At 43.4% G+C, this 17,192-nt stretch overlaps 1 protein-coding gene across 2 annotated transcripts in view; it reads right to left on the bottom strand.

Moving 5' to 3' along the window:
• CYFIP1 (cytoplasmic FMR1 interacting protein 1) overlaps positions 1-17,192 on the bottom strand; it is a 488,976-nt gene that overhangs the window by 396,740 nt on the left and 75,044 nt on the right. For both annotated transcript variants that reach the window (XM_078658231.1, XM_078658230.1), the window contains exon 6: positions 15,988-16,169. In XM_078658231.1, coding sequence (XP_078514357.1) covers positions 15,988-16,169 — 182 coding nt within the window. The remainder of the gene's footprint in view (positions 1-15,987; positions 16,170-17,192) is intronic.

The following is a 17,192-nucleotide window of genomic DNA, read 5'->3' as shown; positions in this document are numbered from 1 at the left end:
GGGGAAACACGTTCAGAACTGACCAAGCGGTTACTAAGACAAAATACACGTCGCAGTAATAATAGGTGTTAAAGTCAGTTCAGTCATTTCAGAAATCAAATCTATGGGTTCTCAAAAAAATTAAATTTTGTAAATAGGAAATTCCTACTATAACTGTGTCTTTCGCAATAATACTACTCAGTTAGAGTACCTGTTCTCATCTTTTTCACCTTTGCAGTTTGCATGCCACTCAAATTTAGAATGTTTTCACATACACAATAAAAGACTACTTTTACTCCCTGCTTGAAAGCAAACAAGGACATCTTGGAAATTGCAATATTTGTTTAATGGCCTTCACACTCACATTTTTGTCTGACCATGGACTGACTGAAAGTCAAATATAGTGTGGAAAAGAAAATTTTGCCATGTTGTATGTGCCTACGTGTTCCCCATGTTATGTTATATGTGCATGATCGATATGCATGTATTCCCTTCTGATCGATTAAAGACGCAATTACAGTTGTGTCCATCTCTAGTATGCCAGTATCCAGTCCTCGTGAATACAACGAATATTAGGCTTATGTAAACCTGCGTTGCCACGTTTCACAGTGTGCACGTTAATTCATTGAATTGTCCCCGTTTCTAGGCCTCAAAAGGGCCCGGACTCAGATTCAGCTCCTGTTTCCTGAACCCTCTTCGAGGAGCGATACAGCCCCCACCTGTATCCCTGACCCTTAGCTTACTTCTTGCCACGCAGTGCCCGGCCCGGCCTGGCTCTGCCTCCCAGTCTGCCAAGAATATGTTATGTTTCTAGTTATCAGTTCAGCCCTCCTTCTCTGCATTCCTAAGCTACTGAATCGCATCAATAGTTTCCGTCATGGTCTAGCCTTTATGTCTCCATGAAAGAGAAATACTGTATTAATATTCATAGAATATTCCCCGCACACGCAGTATATGTAGAATAATGCATGCACCAGTCTTAATGTCTATTAGCCTTTGCCCTGATAACTTTTGGATTCTATCAACATGTACTCTAAACACCAGATACTAGATATGCCTGGGTACATGTCGCTCTGACACTCCAGACTTTAGTCTCCTCTTCTAGCGCAGAAGTCATAGCCCCCAGTTCTTCCTGGTAACACGTCATTGCCCGTTTGCGCGCACCACTAGGTTAGAGGTCCCAGCTGCTCAGGTAGCCCCCTCCATGTTTCCGCCCCATTTATGACATATTCTGTTACGTTTACATCACATGTCTATGTATACGCCCTGTACACGCCTTCTTGTTACATCATTTTGCCCTTATCTTTCGCGACTGTTACGAACCACGCCTACTGCTACGCCTACTGTATTGAATGTAATGTATTTTGTTCAACTATATATATTGTGCACTGTTATTAAAAAGCTAGCCAATTCCCAGATCCTGCCCCCGGCAGCTGCCATCCTATTCCCGTACAGGCTGTCCTGTTCCTGCCCTTTATGCCTGATTAAAGCCTGTAAACTTCAGCTACCTCGAATCTTGACTCTTATTCATTGAGCTACCTGTTTATTGATTAATTCCGAAAAATAGATCCGGTAATAAATTATTTATTTACCACATAATGGCGCCCGAATAGGGACTTGCCCTTTCCCCACGCGCCAGAGAAGCCACGCAGGCCCCCTGATCCTCTGCAGCCGTGACGGAACCATACCGTGCACGTGCAGATATTTCTGCTTCAAGTATCCCTCAGGCCCACGGAGGAGACGGAGGTTGCGGTCCAGCGTCCAGACGAGGCGGTGAGGAACGCGGCGAGTCCCGACCAGAGCCCAAGCCGAGAGTCCAAGGTCCGAGGTATCCAGAGGCCCACCTGTAACTGAAGTCCTAAGTTCGTCCGTCCGTCGTCGTAGCAGTCCAGTCCAGTCCGAGGCCTTCCGTTCTTGCTGCCCGGTGAGTACCGTTGCTGGGGTAGTATCTAGACAGGGTCAATTAATTTGTCTCTGGTCCGTGGGTTTGGGTACACAGATCCAACACGAAGTGTTCACCTAGGTGGACGCGGGTCCTGACGTGTCTCTTTATGGGACCGGTAAGTTTCGTACTGTTTTAGCAGTGCATCTAGTCATCCTAGTAAGTTTCTGTTCCAGTAAGTTCTGTTCTCGAGAATATTCATGTATTCTGTCCGAACTGTTATGATAAATGTTATTTCATGTGTTTTCAATGTCGTGGTATGAGTGATTTGTTTCTCAGTTATTACTGTGTTTATCGTGTATTGTATTGTGTCCAGACTCCAGCCTAAATTATGCCTTTGTTCTCGAAATTACGTCAGTTAAAAACCAGAAAAGGTCTGCTCGAGGAAGCAGTTCCTGTCCCGCCTAGGGACAGTCCAGGTCATTTTATGTATCATAAGCATGGCATAAGTGCCATATTATATCTAGACTTATGGGTGGAGCACACCAAGGAATTAGACGAGAAATATAGATGGCCGTATCAGGTACATGGGATGCCGAGTGCATTATGCGAGTAGAAGAAGCATTATGGAAAAAGAAAGCCAGACAGTCCCAGAAAGATGCCATCGAGTTATGGCGCAAAGAATCTCATAAAAGAACTGAAAAAGAAATCAGAAAAACAGAATTAAGTAGGGAATCCTTAGAAAGAGCCCAAGAAAGGGAATTAATCGAAATAGGTGAACGAGTTAAAGCCGAACAGTCAGACAGACAGAGAAATGCCCTTATTAAGGGTATGTATCCTCTTCTTGCCGAGGGCTTGCCGAAAGCAACCCCGGAAGCACCATGTAATTTTCCGCCGCCATTAGTTCCGATTAAGCTACGTCACAAACCGACCGCAGCTGATATTTTTCTCTCGTCCTATTTGGACGACACAGTCCCAGAATATGCAAATACTGTTCCGCCAGCTCCCGTAAATAATGTAATTCCTGTTCCTCCAGCCACCGGGGCACCCGTTACAGCACCTGTTACGGTACCCCCGGTCCAGCCTACAGTACAAGTACCCGCTACATCAGTCACTCTGCCAGCCCGTACGATACCCGTCGACGATTCCAGTTTAGGAGCCGCGGGGGGGGGGGGGGGGGGGGAAGTCCTCCTTGTACCCCGCCGCAACACAAACGTCCGTCATTTCTCGAGTTACATGAACGTGCGTTACAGCGTACGCCCAGACCCCAGTCCGTTGCAGATATCAAGCGAGCTCTCACCGAATGCCGTTATGATCCAGTCCCAGGCGATGATGATATGGTTATATATTCATTGCGTGTAAGACGGGTGACCGAGTATTTGGACACCCTACCGAATATGAAAGAAGATCTAGACAGAATAGATCGTTTCATCCGTACAGGAGATGATCCAGAAAGTATTGGCGAAGCCATGTCTCAAAGAAAAGCTGAGACTCAGCTCATGCTATTAAAGTTTCTAATTAATTGTTTAATAAGGGAACAAGATTATCCAACTAAAGATCTGACCGAAATGAAAGTCCTGACAAGGTGGAGTGATCATATAGCCGAGGGAAGACACAAGACACTAGCTAGTATAGAGAGTATGTACAAGAAAATTCGTAAGGAAATAATAAGGTTACACGAGAAACGCAAAGCAGCACAAGTGTCCGAGAAAGAAGACGACTCTCCTACCGAAGAGGTAGACGACGAGAATCCCACCAGAATAGCGTATGTAGGTAAAACTAGACTTCTCGACCGACATTCACGTCCAGAACACAAGAAAGTTTTTCCTCTTCCAGCACCAGAGCAAGGTTCTCTTGAACAAGTATTTCAAGCTACCGATCACATTCTGAAATCACGAATCGGTTATAGTGAACTTAGTACCATGCATGAACAAGAACTAGCCCGATCAGCAGTCCGATGGGCTACTGATTCTACCACTTTTCCAGATGAAATAGTGGCACAAATGTTTCTGAAACTGCCCCCAGCCGAGCAGCGACTGGTGGGTATGTATATGATCCAGCACCTCATTACACTGTATGAGGGACAGCATTCTGATCCAGGTCCGTTACATGATGTCCTGAACGAGTTACTCCAGTATAGATGGAGAGGTCTAGGTACCGATTTAATTAGTGTCATTCTAGAACGGCGCCACAAATATCGAACGTTTCTGAATCCGCATTTTGTTCATGTCTCACCCCCAGAAAGTAAATCATTTTACATAGATAGACAGCATCCGTTACGAGAAGTACATCCAGTTAGGACAGCGGGTGGTGAAATGCAACGAGTATTTGTTTACACCCCTATTACAAAGATGGAACTCTTAGAGATGAAGAAATTAATTCCCTGTCACGACAAAGATCCAGCAGGGTTCCATCGAGAATTAAAAGACATGCTCCGTATGGGAGAATACACGTATCCAGATATCATTAAAATGCTAAAGGTCCTGTTGCCCGCAGGGGTATATGAAAAACTCAAGGAAAAAGAATGGGAGGTGGGAGAGAAAAAGATTGATTGGACAGCTCTAGAAGCTGAAGATAATATACGAGTACCAGGTACCGGTCTTGGGGACAAATGTAAAGAATTGCCCGAGTTATTGATACAAGTTTTGCCAAGGTTACTAGCCACGAAAAAGGAAGATTGGGATGCAATCTCAGCATGCAAACAGAAACAGGATCAAGACACTGGTGATTTTTATTCTAGATTTGAAAAATGTTTTATTATTAACAGTGGTCTGAAGACAAGTAGCGAGTCGTACCCTCATCTTTTTGTTACTAAACTAGTCGAGAATTCAAGTCCACAAGTTAAAAATCGAGTATTGAAAGTCGAAAGTAGTTTGCAAGCTAATACCCCGTCACAAATGCTCCAGATGCTCCAGTATCACCAGAATAGAATCAGGGAAGAGCAAGAACACGAAAGGAGACGTATGAAAGACACGAAAATGAAAGTATTAGTTGCACAATCTGTTCCACAAGACAGTCAGAAGAGGGGTCCGAATCAAGCCAGTCATCCTGCAGCTCCCGTTAAAGGGACTTGCAATTATTGTAAACAGCCAGGTCATTTTATAAACGAGTGTGCAGTTCTGAAACACAACATAGCTACTGGTAAGACTAAAGAAAGACCACGTCCGCCTAGACAAGAACAAGTTACACAGACTTCTCAGTCACCACAGAATGCACAACAGACAGCTCCAGCACCGCAGCCTATCGCTGCAACACAGCATGTTACACAGCAGATGTATCAGTATGCCCAGACAGAGTATCCAGAGTATCAACAGTATTCATGAAACAGCCTAGAGAGGGAGGTAGGCTTGCCTCTCATCGAGATACCTGTAGATCAAGAGGGTCCCTATGTACACAGTCAAGTATTAGGGAAAGACAGAAAGTTTCTGATTGATACAGGGGCGAGTAGGACTACTATCAGTCATGACGAGGTTCCAGGGGCTCCGCTCTCAGGCTCTAGAAATGTTTCCCTTGGATTTTCAGGAAAGCCTATTGTTAACGAGATTTCAAAACCAGTTTCTCTAGAAGTTGGCCCACTGTCCCGAACTACTGATTTGTTACTTACGAAGTCATGTCCAGAAAATGTGTTAGGCATTAAAACACTGAAAGAATTAGGTGCAGTAATTTGCTGCTCCCCAGAAGGAATCCGATTGTTTTTGCGTGACTTTAAAGGTCACTATGTATTACGTGATTTTGATCCAAGATTACTGAATGTCCCGCAGCATTTATGGGCGCAAGGTCCAACTGATGTAGGATGTATGCACATCACACCCCATCGTGTGACTCTCAAACAAGGTATAGTTTTGCCACGAATCAGACAGTACAGATTGCCACCTGAGGCTGTAGCAGCCTTATCCAAAATTATTGACGAGCTTATTGCTCAAGGAGTGGTTGTAGAAACTGACTCCAATGTATGTAATTCTCCTATCATTCCAGTCTTGAAACGTACTGATCCAAATGCACCTCCAGTATATCGATTAGTGATTGACCTTCGAGAGCTTAATAAATGTATCATACCCCAGTATCCAGTAGTCCCAGATATTTCATCCCTACTAACAGCTATTGATTCTGAAGCTACGTTTTTCACTGTTATCGACCTCAAGAACGCATTTTTCAGTGTCCCCATTCATCCAGACAGCCAGTACCTTTTTGGTTTTTGTTTAAATGGAAGGAGCTATAAATTCACACGAGCTCCTCAAGGTTTCACAGAAAGTCCTAGCATTTACAGTCAAGCACTCAAGAGACAACTAGACAATATTCACATGCCAACTGACACTGCCCTGCTCCAGTATGTCGATGATCTACTGATCACAGCCCGTTCTGAACGTGACTGCGAGCGAGCGTCACTTACCGTCCTGTATTTCCTGGCCGAGCAGGGGCACAAGGTGTCCCCTTCCAAATTACAATTCTGTGTCCAGCAAGTGATCTACTTAGGCCACTTACTGTCCAAGTGGGGTAGGCAGTTGACACCAGACCGTATCCAGTTAATAGCGAGTCTTCCACAGCCCAAGACACAGAAGGAGGTACGAGCTTTTATTGGCCTCACTTCTTATTGCAGACAATGGATTCCTCAGTATGCATTTCTAGCCAAGCCACTGATACAGTTAACGACACAGGAGGCAGCCGTATCGACTGTCCTCCCTTGGACATCTGAACATACACTTGTTTTCAATTAATTAAAGAAAGCCTTATGCCAAGCACCTGTTCTAGCTACACCGAACTACAGTAAGCCTTTTACACTTTTTGTCACAGAACGTGATGGTACTGCATTATCTGTTCTTACACAAGATCAAGCAGGACAGTACAAGCCCTGTGCTTATTTTTCGAGCACATTAGATCCAGTAGCCCAGGCTCTGCCTGCGTGCCTCAAGTCAGTTGCAGCCACAGCTCTAGCTATCAGACAAAGTGAATCCATAGTATTAGGACACTCCCTGACAGTACAAGTTCCACACTCCGTGGAAGTTCTTTTAAACCGAACACAGACTCAGCACTTGACAATTGCACGTTTAACAGGTTATGAACTGACACTGTTTCAGCCACACATAGAAATCAGATGCTGCAACATTCTAAATCCTGCTACACTGTTACCGTCAGTTACTTCAAATCCTGCCACACATGACTGTGTGGAAGTTGTTAACACTATGACTAAGCCAAGACAAGACCTGACAGACATTGCATTACCTAATCCCGACCTGACACTTTATGTGGATGGTTCATGTATGAGAACAAGTACAGGAGAACTAGTAGCCACGTATGCAGTGACTACTGAAACTGAAGTTATAGAAACACATCGTATTGACACCCTGTCTGCTCAAGCAGCAGAGCTAGTTGCTCTGACCCAAGCCTGCATACGTGCCAATAACCTGAAAGTAAACATTTACACAGATTCACGTTACGCATTCGGAGTTGTACACGACTTCGGAGTGCTCTGGCAGGAGAGAGGTTTCATGACTTCTCATGGAACCAAGATTCAGCATGGTCTCCTCATTCAAGCTCTGTTAGATGCAATACATTTACCGACAGCTATTGCTATCATGAAGTGCAAGGCACATACGAAAGTTACTGATATCATTTCCCAAGGTAACGATCTAGCAGATCGAACAGCCAAGCTTACAGCTCAGACTCCAGACATTCCGACACAGACATTCACTCTAGATCCGACTACTTGTATGACAGTTAAGGACCCTACACAAGATGTCATAGACATACAGTTACATGCTACTCCCGAAGAAATCAAGAAATGGTCCGAACAAGGAGGGGTCCAGACAGATCAGGGATGGTTGACGAAGGGAAAAGCCACATGGTTTCTCCCCGACTCTATGGTTCAAATCATTATCAATACCGCACGTAGTCCAGCACATCTAGGAGAAAAAGCTATGTTAGACAGTATTCAGAACCTTTGGTTCAACAAGCATTTACGAGCTGCAGCCAAGCAGAAAGTCCGTACCTGTATGATATGTTGTCAATTCAATCCAGGTAAAAGTGTCCCGGTGGAACAAGGTGGATTCCAACCTCCTGACCACCCTTTTGAAGTCCTCCAGATGGATTATATTCAGATGGAGCGATGTCGAGGTTTCAAGTATGTCCTCGTAGTTGTATGCGCTTTGTCCAGGTGGACAGAAGCATATCCAGTTCCAGATTACACAGCAGCGACCACTGCTAGGCAGTTGGTTCATGAATTCTTTCCCCGCTATGGACTCCCTAGGGTCGTGTATTCTGATAACGGCCAGCCATTCTCATCTGAGCTCATGAAACATGTTTCCCTTTTGTTAGGGTACCAGTGGAAGTTCCATTGTGTGCGCCATCCTGAAGCAGCCGGTCTCGTAGAGAGACATAATCAGACCCTGAAAATCCGTATTGCCAAGATATGCAAAGAGAAAGGTGTAGACTGGCTAGTTGCCCTGCCAGTTGCTCTATTTTATATGCGGATGGTTGCACATTCCAGATCAGGTCTGTCCCCGTATGAGGTCGTATTCGGCCGCCCCCCAAACATGTGGGGTACACCTAGACCCCGCAGTATTACAGATGTTTCCAGTAATATGCTGACAGATTACCTAGCTTCCTTGATGTCTGCCCTACACTCTTGTCGTTCACAGGTTGCCGCCGCATTTCCAGACAACACCGAGGTGAAACCGCATGAAGTCATTCCAGGCAATCTGGTGCTAGTAAGGAACTTTGATCGTTCAAGCCCGCTGGAACCCCGTTGGAAGGAGCCGCGACTTGTTCTCCTGACCACCCGCACGGCCGTGAAGTTGGAAGGCCGCAAGGGGTGGGTCCATCTGTCCCACGTAAAGAAGTTCCATGGAATTCGTGAAAAGACATTTACAAAGGACATTTCTAAAGACTGCCTAAAAACAGACTCTGAACTTGATTCCGAACTTAAAGTTCCTCTGTTAGAGAAAACTCCGCAACAGGAGTATAAATTAAAACTCCGGTCTAGTAAAATAAGTCAGCCAGTTTAATTGTCTAAGTCCCTCTCGGGTGAAACGGTTAGACAGGTTTTTGACATGTATGAGATAGACCCCCATAGTGAGAGAGTTAGTCAAAACTCTATAAAATGTATCGTTTTTCTAAGTTTTATATTGTTTTTAAGTCTTATGGTTACCTGCACAAGTTATGCATTACATTTATGTTTTCCAGTTTCTCATGTAAATAAGTTTTCTAATGGTACAGTAGAGCACACATTTAGTGATCTGCCTCCTCACGAGCTATCCTATCGTCTTGCTATGCGCAATAATACATTCATCAGGATGTTACACTATTCACACCAGACCAGCAATGCCACTAATTGTTGGGTGTGTGGTCGACTCCCCCCTTTTCAGACACCGAAGGGAGTTCTGCCACTCTTTCCTTATCCGTTTTCACATAATGGTTCGTGTGGAGCATGGTCCACGTTAACGTCATCCTCAAATGATATGTCCCTTCTAAATAGAACATGTTTTCCAGACAAGCAAGGTCTCTCCCATAGAACAGGGTTAGATCTAGAAAATGAAGTATATGATTTAGGTAATTATTCTTCGCATTTCATGATCTTGAATGTTCAGTCTGATACTACTCCAGATTTACCTGCTATTTCAGTACTACCAGTCAAAGGCGAATTATGTGTCCGAAAGAATGGTTCCGCACATGTAGGACATAGTGATTGTACTATTATTGTCAAGTATAGTGACAGTGGGAAATCTATTTTCAAAGCCTCACGTCATTCTTATTTTGTTTGTGGTCAGACCGCATATGTTCGTCTGCCCCTCGATTGGGATGGAACATGTTACATTGCCTTCCTACTGCCACCAGTTTTTCTAGCCCCATCTGATTATCACAGAAACACACATCTAGTACACGTCAGACCTAGAAGGGAGATCGAGTCCCCAATTGTCGATCAAACTGAAACTACTCTAGAACAGTATCAAGACTTTAATAAAGGTTTCTTCTTCTTTATAGGACCTATCCAGAATAGTAAGTTAATACGTAGGTTAACCAGAACCCTTGAAGCAGTAGTGAATGAGACTACTTCTGCTTTAGGTAACTTAACCGAAGAGCAATCTGCTATGAGATTTGTCGTGCTCCAAAATCGTCTCGTTCTTGACGTCATACTGGCCGATAGAGGAGGAGCATGTAGAGTCATCGGATCTAGTTGTTGCATTTTCATTCCTAATAACGCGCCGTCTGTTATTTCAGCTATAACCAGACTTCATAAAATTGCCCATCAGTTACACCAGAATCCAGGCACCTGGACATGGTCCGGTTGGCTCTGGAGTATTATATCTGCCTGGGGATGGAAAGTATTGTCATTCCTAGGTATTGCAGTAATGATCATATTCAGTTGCTGCCTCTGTATACAATGTGGCCCTGCGATTTGCGGCATGTGTGCTACCTCTTGTATCCCTAGTCCTAAGTCCCGTTCCAAGACAATTCGAGACGAGCAAATGATGCTATATGAAATGATAGATGGTATCATGAATATAGATGTTTCCTGATGGAAACGTAGGGCACAAGGAGGGAATGTGGAAAAGTAAATTTTGCCATGTTGTATGTGCCTACGTGTTCCCCATGTTATGTTATATGTGCATGATCGATATGCATGTATTCCCTTCTGATCGATTAAAGACGCAATTACAGTTGTGTCCATCTCTAGTATGCCAGTATCCAGTCCTCGTGAATACAACGAATATTAGGCTTATGTAAACCTGCGTTGCCACGTTTCACAGTGTGCACGTTAATTCATTGAATTGTCCCCGTTTCTAGGCCTCAAAAGGGCCCGGACTCAGATTCAGCTCCTGTTTCCTGAACCCTCTTCGAGGAGCGATACAGCCCCCACCTGTATCCCTGACCCTTAGCTTACTTCTTGCCACGCAGTGCCCGGCCCGGCCTGGCTCTGCCTCCCAGTCTGCCAAGAATATGTTATGTTTCTAGTTATCAGTTCAGCCCTCCTTCTCTGCATTCCTAAGCTACTGAATCGCATCAATAGTTTCCGTCATGGTCTAGCCTTTATGTCTCCATGAAAGAGAAATACTGTATTAATATTCATAGAATATTCCCCGCACACGCAGCATATGTAGAATAATGCATGCACCAGTCTTAATGTCTATTAGCCTTTGCCCTGATAACTTTTGGATTCTATCAACATGTACTCTAAACACCAGATACTAGATATGCCTGGGTACATGTCGCTCTGACACTCCAGACTTTAGTCTCCTCTTCTAGCGCAGAAGTCATAGCCCCCAGTTCTTCCTGGTAACACGTCATTGCCCGTTTGCGCGCACCACTAGGTTAGAGGTCCCAGCTGCTCAGGTAGCCCCCTCCATGTTTCCGCCCCATTTATGACATATTCTGTTACGTTTAGATCACATGTCTATGTATACGCCCTGTACACGCCTTCTTGTTACATCATTTTGCCCTTATCTTTCGCGACTGTTACGAACCACGCCTACTGCTACGCCTACTGTATTGAATGTAATGTATTTTGTTCAACTATATATATTGTGCACTGTTATTAAAAAGCTAGCCAATTCCCAGATCCTGCCCCCGGCAGCTGCCATCCTATTCCCGTACAGGCTGTCCTGTTCCTGTCCTTTATGCCTGATTAAAGCCTGTAAACTTCAGCTACCTCGAATCTTGACTCTTATTTATTGAGCTACCTGTTTATTGATTAATTCCGAAAAATAGATCCGGTAATAAATTATTTATTTACCACAATAGGACAGCAGAAAAAAATAACCTGCAATCACTTACACCCCATGCAGGCCTATATCTACAAATGTCACCCCCCAAAAAAAAATCAAAGACTGAGACTGAATACGCTTAGTTCTAGCTTCAATGATTTTAAGAAAAAGTTAACTATCCTTTTATAATCGAAAAGGAATGCAATATAATAATTTTTCTTTTGCTGTGCTTGATAATATTTGCTGTAAAAAAACATGAGTTACTTTTACCTATTTTAACAGTCATTCAATCAGCGAAAGAAACATCTAGCAAACAATTTTAAAAACTTGGATGGCACTTACTATCTTTACAATTCTTTGTGTGGTGCTCTTGATAGATTTTTAGTGTACGAAAAGTTGAGAGGTGGCTAATACAATACAATTATAATGCTAGAGCAAAAAAAAGGGAAAACCCATATTCATGTGATCATAATTTTCCTGCATTTACTTGTAATCTACTTATTGACATTATAAGAAAGGCATGGACATGGTATTACAATATGCTTTGTACAGCTGATGAAACAAAATGGTCCAATAAACACCACAACTGCATCTCTCCAATTCAGTCTTTTTGAATCTCTTCCTCGGGCTACATTTGATAAACATTTCATGATCTCGCTAAAATGATGTTCGTTTATTGATATGCTTCTCTGTCGATAGCGTTGCCTGGCGGTAAGTGGTTTGATGCTGGACAGGGTGTCTTAGAGCAGGGGTGGTGTGAATGCCTTGATTTGTTTGTTGCTTCTGGCTAGAGTGTTTCCAGCCTGTGGTTTCTTTGGTATCATAAATCTAGTTTCACTTTTACTTTTGCATAGTCCATTATGACCTGGTGGGTGTGCTTATGTAGTTTTGTGTAGAGGTGACATAGTTTCACAGTATTATGTGGTGCTATGGTTACAGTTGTCTGGTGTCCCTAAGTGTTTGTTCACGATAGCAATTAATTTTCAAAAATTAGAGTGGGCTTACATTGTAGGCTCTGTTGTGTGTTGTTTTTTTATTTTTTTAACAATTCAAGTTTTGTGTTTGAGTTGGCCATGGGCTATTTCGGCCTTTTGTTGTTAACGAATAAGAATGTTAGTGTCAATAAAATGAAATATTTACATCACACAGGTAACTGTCAGCCTACATCTCAATGGAACCCTAATTAGGCACTATGTAGCCATGCTGTGACTCAAAGGTGAAAAAATAAAAGGTAGAAGCCAAGATGCCTCAATATAGCCAAAGGAAAAGAAATCTGAAAGAGACATATTCCCATCCAATATTGCCTGAAGTTTAGCAGTCTTCTCAAACTATGAGATGCGCCCTCGCCTTGGTGGCCGCTGTAGAGGTTGAGGGTGCATGCCTAGCAGTGAGTGGAGTCATATAGCGCCTAGATGCTCATATACAGAACAGTAAGGAACACAGGTGAGATCCGAGGTGATATAGAAGGGGGACAAGGAGAGGAGAGTTATGAGTGGTTTCAGTGCAACTGTGTGGGCCGCGAGACTCAAGGGATGGGTACTTATCTGTTCGTATAGCGCCTAGTGTATTGCAGTACAGTCAGAGTGGCAGTGATTTGGGTAGAGGGTGGAAAGAAATTATGAGTGTTAGTCAATTAATAGAGGGGGCAGAACCTTATGCAGTGCTGACACCGAGCGTGGTGACTTGCAGTTGAATCGCACAACTCTCGGGACCCCAGGCGCTACATTCTCGAAAGGGGAGGGCATTACAAGTAGTTACTTGTGGCTTTGGGCGCTGTTTGGTGTCGATGAAGGAACGTTTCCCCATACACAGAGCAAGAGGAATAAGTGATGTTTCTGGTGGGGGTACTCCGCCAGGATGGGGGTTATCTAGGCGCTTGTGGAAGCTATGACAGGTAATGTGTATTGAAGACGCAGCTGCTGTCCACGGGAGGAGGGGGGGACACGAGCAGTAAAGCGGTGCGGATGGGTGGGCCAACCCCGCAACAACACGAAAGAAGGGAGCAACTGCGAACATTCACCATACACTACCGAGTAGAATATATCATTTCTTTTCTTTTGTGGGGGAGGGGGTGGTGGTACAGGGTTGTCTCTACAGTGCAGTGGACAGTGCGGCATACTACGATACACTGGTTTATGCAAGTTGACTTTCAGCACAGTGTAGTTTGAAGCATAGCTTCGTGAGGTGAGTACTTTATACAGTGCGACACCAGTGCGACTCATAGGAGTGAATGCATAAGGAAGTTAACTGCGATTGGCTATGCAGTGTGCATTGCAGTGCAGTATGTATACTGGCACGCGGAACGATAAACAATGGGATCTTTTATGCAATATTGAATGCGACCTCCTTTGTGCAGTCCGGTTCTGCCGACAGTTTATGCTGTGCAGCGTCAAACGCAGTGCGATGCAGAGTGAGAACTGCAGTGCAAAACTCAGTAGAACAGTTTGACACTTGGCACTATTGTGCTTAAAAATGTGACTTCCGGTTCTCACACACAATGTAAATGACAATGCCATTTATTTAACGATTAAGCTATTGGCAATGTAAATGACAATGCCATTTATTTATGATTTTTTTAAAAACAAAATAAGTCATGAGCAATGCCAATAGCTCTACTTTTAATAATGCCGAGACCATTGCATTGTAAATGCTTGTTTAATGAATATCTTGTATCCTTCCATTGCTCACTTTTAGAAAACTGCTTTTTTTTCTTTTTGTTTAAACACTCCATGAGAGTGCATGTTTTTTCCAGGTTCTCCCTCATGCTCTGCTCACTCTCTCATGTACTTCATCCCCGCAATATACTTTCAGGCTCAATGTTGCTCTCTACTTCTTATGCTACCTTTCCTCCTCCTCCCCCACCTAGCTTTATTAGTATTTTATCTCCTTGTCTACTCCCCGTGCTTCACCCATTAGATCTCCTCCCCCGAGGACCATTTTAGGTCTCACCTACTAAACAGAGCATGCACTATCTGCGGAGTGTCATAATGTTAGTTTACAGTGGGCTTAGAGACCACCAATTACTTATCATTGGTTGACTTCCTTGTCCCTCTCACTTGTTTGCTTCTCATTCGTTAGATTGTGTGGAGTTTCCTTCCTCTTCTTGTGTTTGTCCCTCACTGGAGAATGGACGCATTAGTGTGTCCCTAAACTGCTCGCTTTTTCAGGTGCTACTTTTTTCTTTCAGTCTAAGCACTCTACAAGAGTGCATGTGTTTTCCAGCTAGCTCCCTAGTGTGCTTTTCTTCCCCTATCTGCACTGTTTTCTCCCACCCCTGTGCGCTTCTCCCCTGACCTCTTCAGTGGTGCGTTTGACCTCATGTGCTTCCCCCACCCAGACTGCTTTCCCACCTGGGTGCTTCTACCCACTTTCAGTTCCAAATGTTCTATCACTCTTTTGCATTTCTCTCCCATCCTCCGCTATGCTCTTCCTCGTGCCTGTGTGCTCCACCAATGCCTTCTGTTTTGTTTCCTCCTACCCATGCCCCATCATGTTATTTTCGGGCCACAGTGTTCCCATAAAGCACACTGCCCCCCAGTGTTGCTTGTGTCTCTACTGGATTGGCAAAGAAAAAGAAAAAAAGCAGTGGCGTAATTTTTAAGATGCGGACATGCATGCTATGTACGCCTACAGCATAATGCAACTGTTTTAAAATATATATATTATTTAGCAATGCTGCGCAGCTTGGGAATTCTGTACAGCAAAGCTAAAATCCATTCACAAAGTCACTGGGTCCCAAAAAGCGAGACCTGCTGGTGTTGTCAATGCTTGTTTTTATTTTGCTTGGAGGGTGCAGCAGCAAGTGGACGTTGGCCCTTCCACCTTACAAAAAGGTGCTCTATGTGCTACTGTGGTTATATTCACAAATGCAGGATGGATCCATAAATGAAAAAACATGGTGCCTACGTCAGTTGGTAGCTGGGTGCATATGTCATCATGCATTTAAGAAAGGATTGTGCTAGCAGCGATAGCCACGTAATCAGACCTTTTATTTTTTGTTTTACCCGATGTTGCAGAACATCAGCAAAAATGCATTTTGCTGATGCTGGACAACATTGCCAAAGATGACTGGCAAAGCCAATAGGTCCCAAACGTGGAACCTATTGGCTTTTCCAATTTTTTGAATATGTAAACCTCATCTCAGTAAACATCCTTGGGCACATGGCTACTTAGTGATATGCGCTGCTACTCAAAAAAGGAGAACATTATGTGAATCCCTTGAAGTTTCAATATTAGTAGAGCAGTAAAAAAGCATATGATCCTCCCTAATCACACAGCCAACTTGCACAGTATAAATAAGGCGCACCTCAGAACTAAAAGACTGGCTTATAACAAGGAGGCAAGAAGGGCCACTTTCAAAACAATTGTGTGTAGCCTATTTGAGGCTTAAAGTGATCACACCTAAAATACTAAAAGAACAACACTCACCTTTTGTATGCAGAGTGGTCGTTTTTAACACTGCATTTCATGTTTTTCAGCTCGTCAAGCACTGCGAACATGTTGATGAACTTGCCCAAAGTAAGGAGGTAGGCCTCCGACACAAAGTCTTTTCTCCTTTCGGCATGACACAACCGTCTGACCTCAGCACAGAAACGGTCAATCGCAGTTCTCTGTCAGAAGGGAAAAAGCTGTACTTAAAAAAACATCAGCTAAACCACTTCTGTTTTCTGCTGTGGGGACTCAAAAATCATTACGCATACACACAAGTCAGTTTTAAAATAAAAAAGAATATATATATATATATATATATATATATATATATATATATATATATATATATATATATATATATATATATATATATATATATATTATAGATATATATATAGATATATATCTTTATTTTCGGGTTAACAGATAAAAACTCTTCTATTTGCTTTGGGTGAGGAAATAGGACGCACTCAATATGGGACATGCAGGGAAGTAAGATCATATATAAACAGAGGTGTGTCCCCTAGAAAGGACCATAAAACATGTTCTCGCGTGCTACCGGGCTTCTAGCACGAAGTGCTCCGTGGCAAGACTAGCATGAAACTTACTGCACAGACCTATCGGTTTTCTGGAGCACTGATCTGACATAACAGATTCCAGGACCTTGGTACAAACTGATTCACTCAGATGGTTGAAGTAGAGGCTGCTTAATGTCAAGTAACAAGTCTTCAAACATCCCTTCTGTAATTGATTATATTTTTATATCTTGTAGTCCAACAAACCACATCTTAGTGGGTAAGGTGCGCCACAAAAACCTCAGAGATCACAATCCTTTAACTGCAGGGTTCTTTTCTACCTCTACCCAGTGTCACTATAGGGACAATTTACATCTTTCCACAAAAGATAATGGCCTCAGACTCGCCTTAAAGCTTTAGGATCCGTGCGTTTTCCTTGAGCACTTAATACATTATTTTTTTTACTACTCGTCTCTATGATGTGGCTAGCCAAGCTGATATTGCGATGTCATATGGTGAACTATGTTTGGCGATTTAAAGGTAACTTCTTAAGTCTGTTTGCCAGCCTGATTCTAATATGCCCAGATGGTTTGACGCAGCCTTCTCCTCAGCCAAAAGGCGCCTCCCAGAAGCCTGGTCTAAAATGCCCAGGCACAAAGGAGAGATTAGCAATTATATAGTTCTTGA

The sequence above is a fragment of the Lissotriton helveticus genome, chromosome 8 (assembly GCF_964261635.1).
Source record: "Lissotriton helveticus chromosome 8, aLisHel1.1, whole genome shotgun sequence".
Lineage (NCBI taxonomy): Eukaryota > Metazoa > Chordata > Amphibia > Caudata > Salamandridae > Lissotriton > Lissotriton helveticus.
This window is presented reverse-complemented; position numbering and strand designations above follow the sequence as displayed.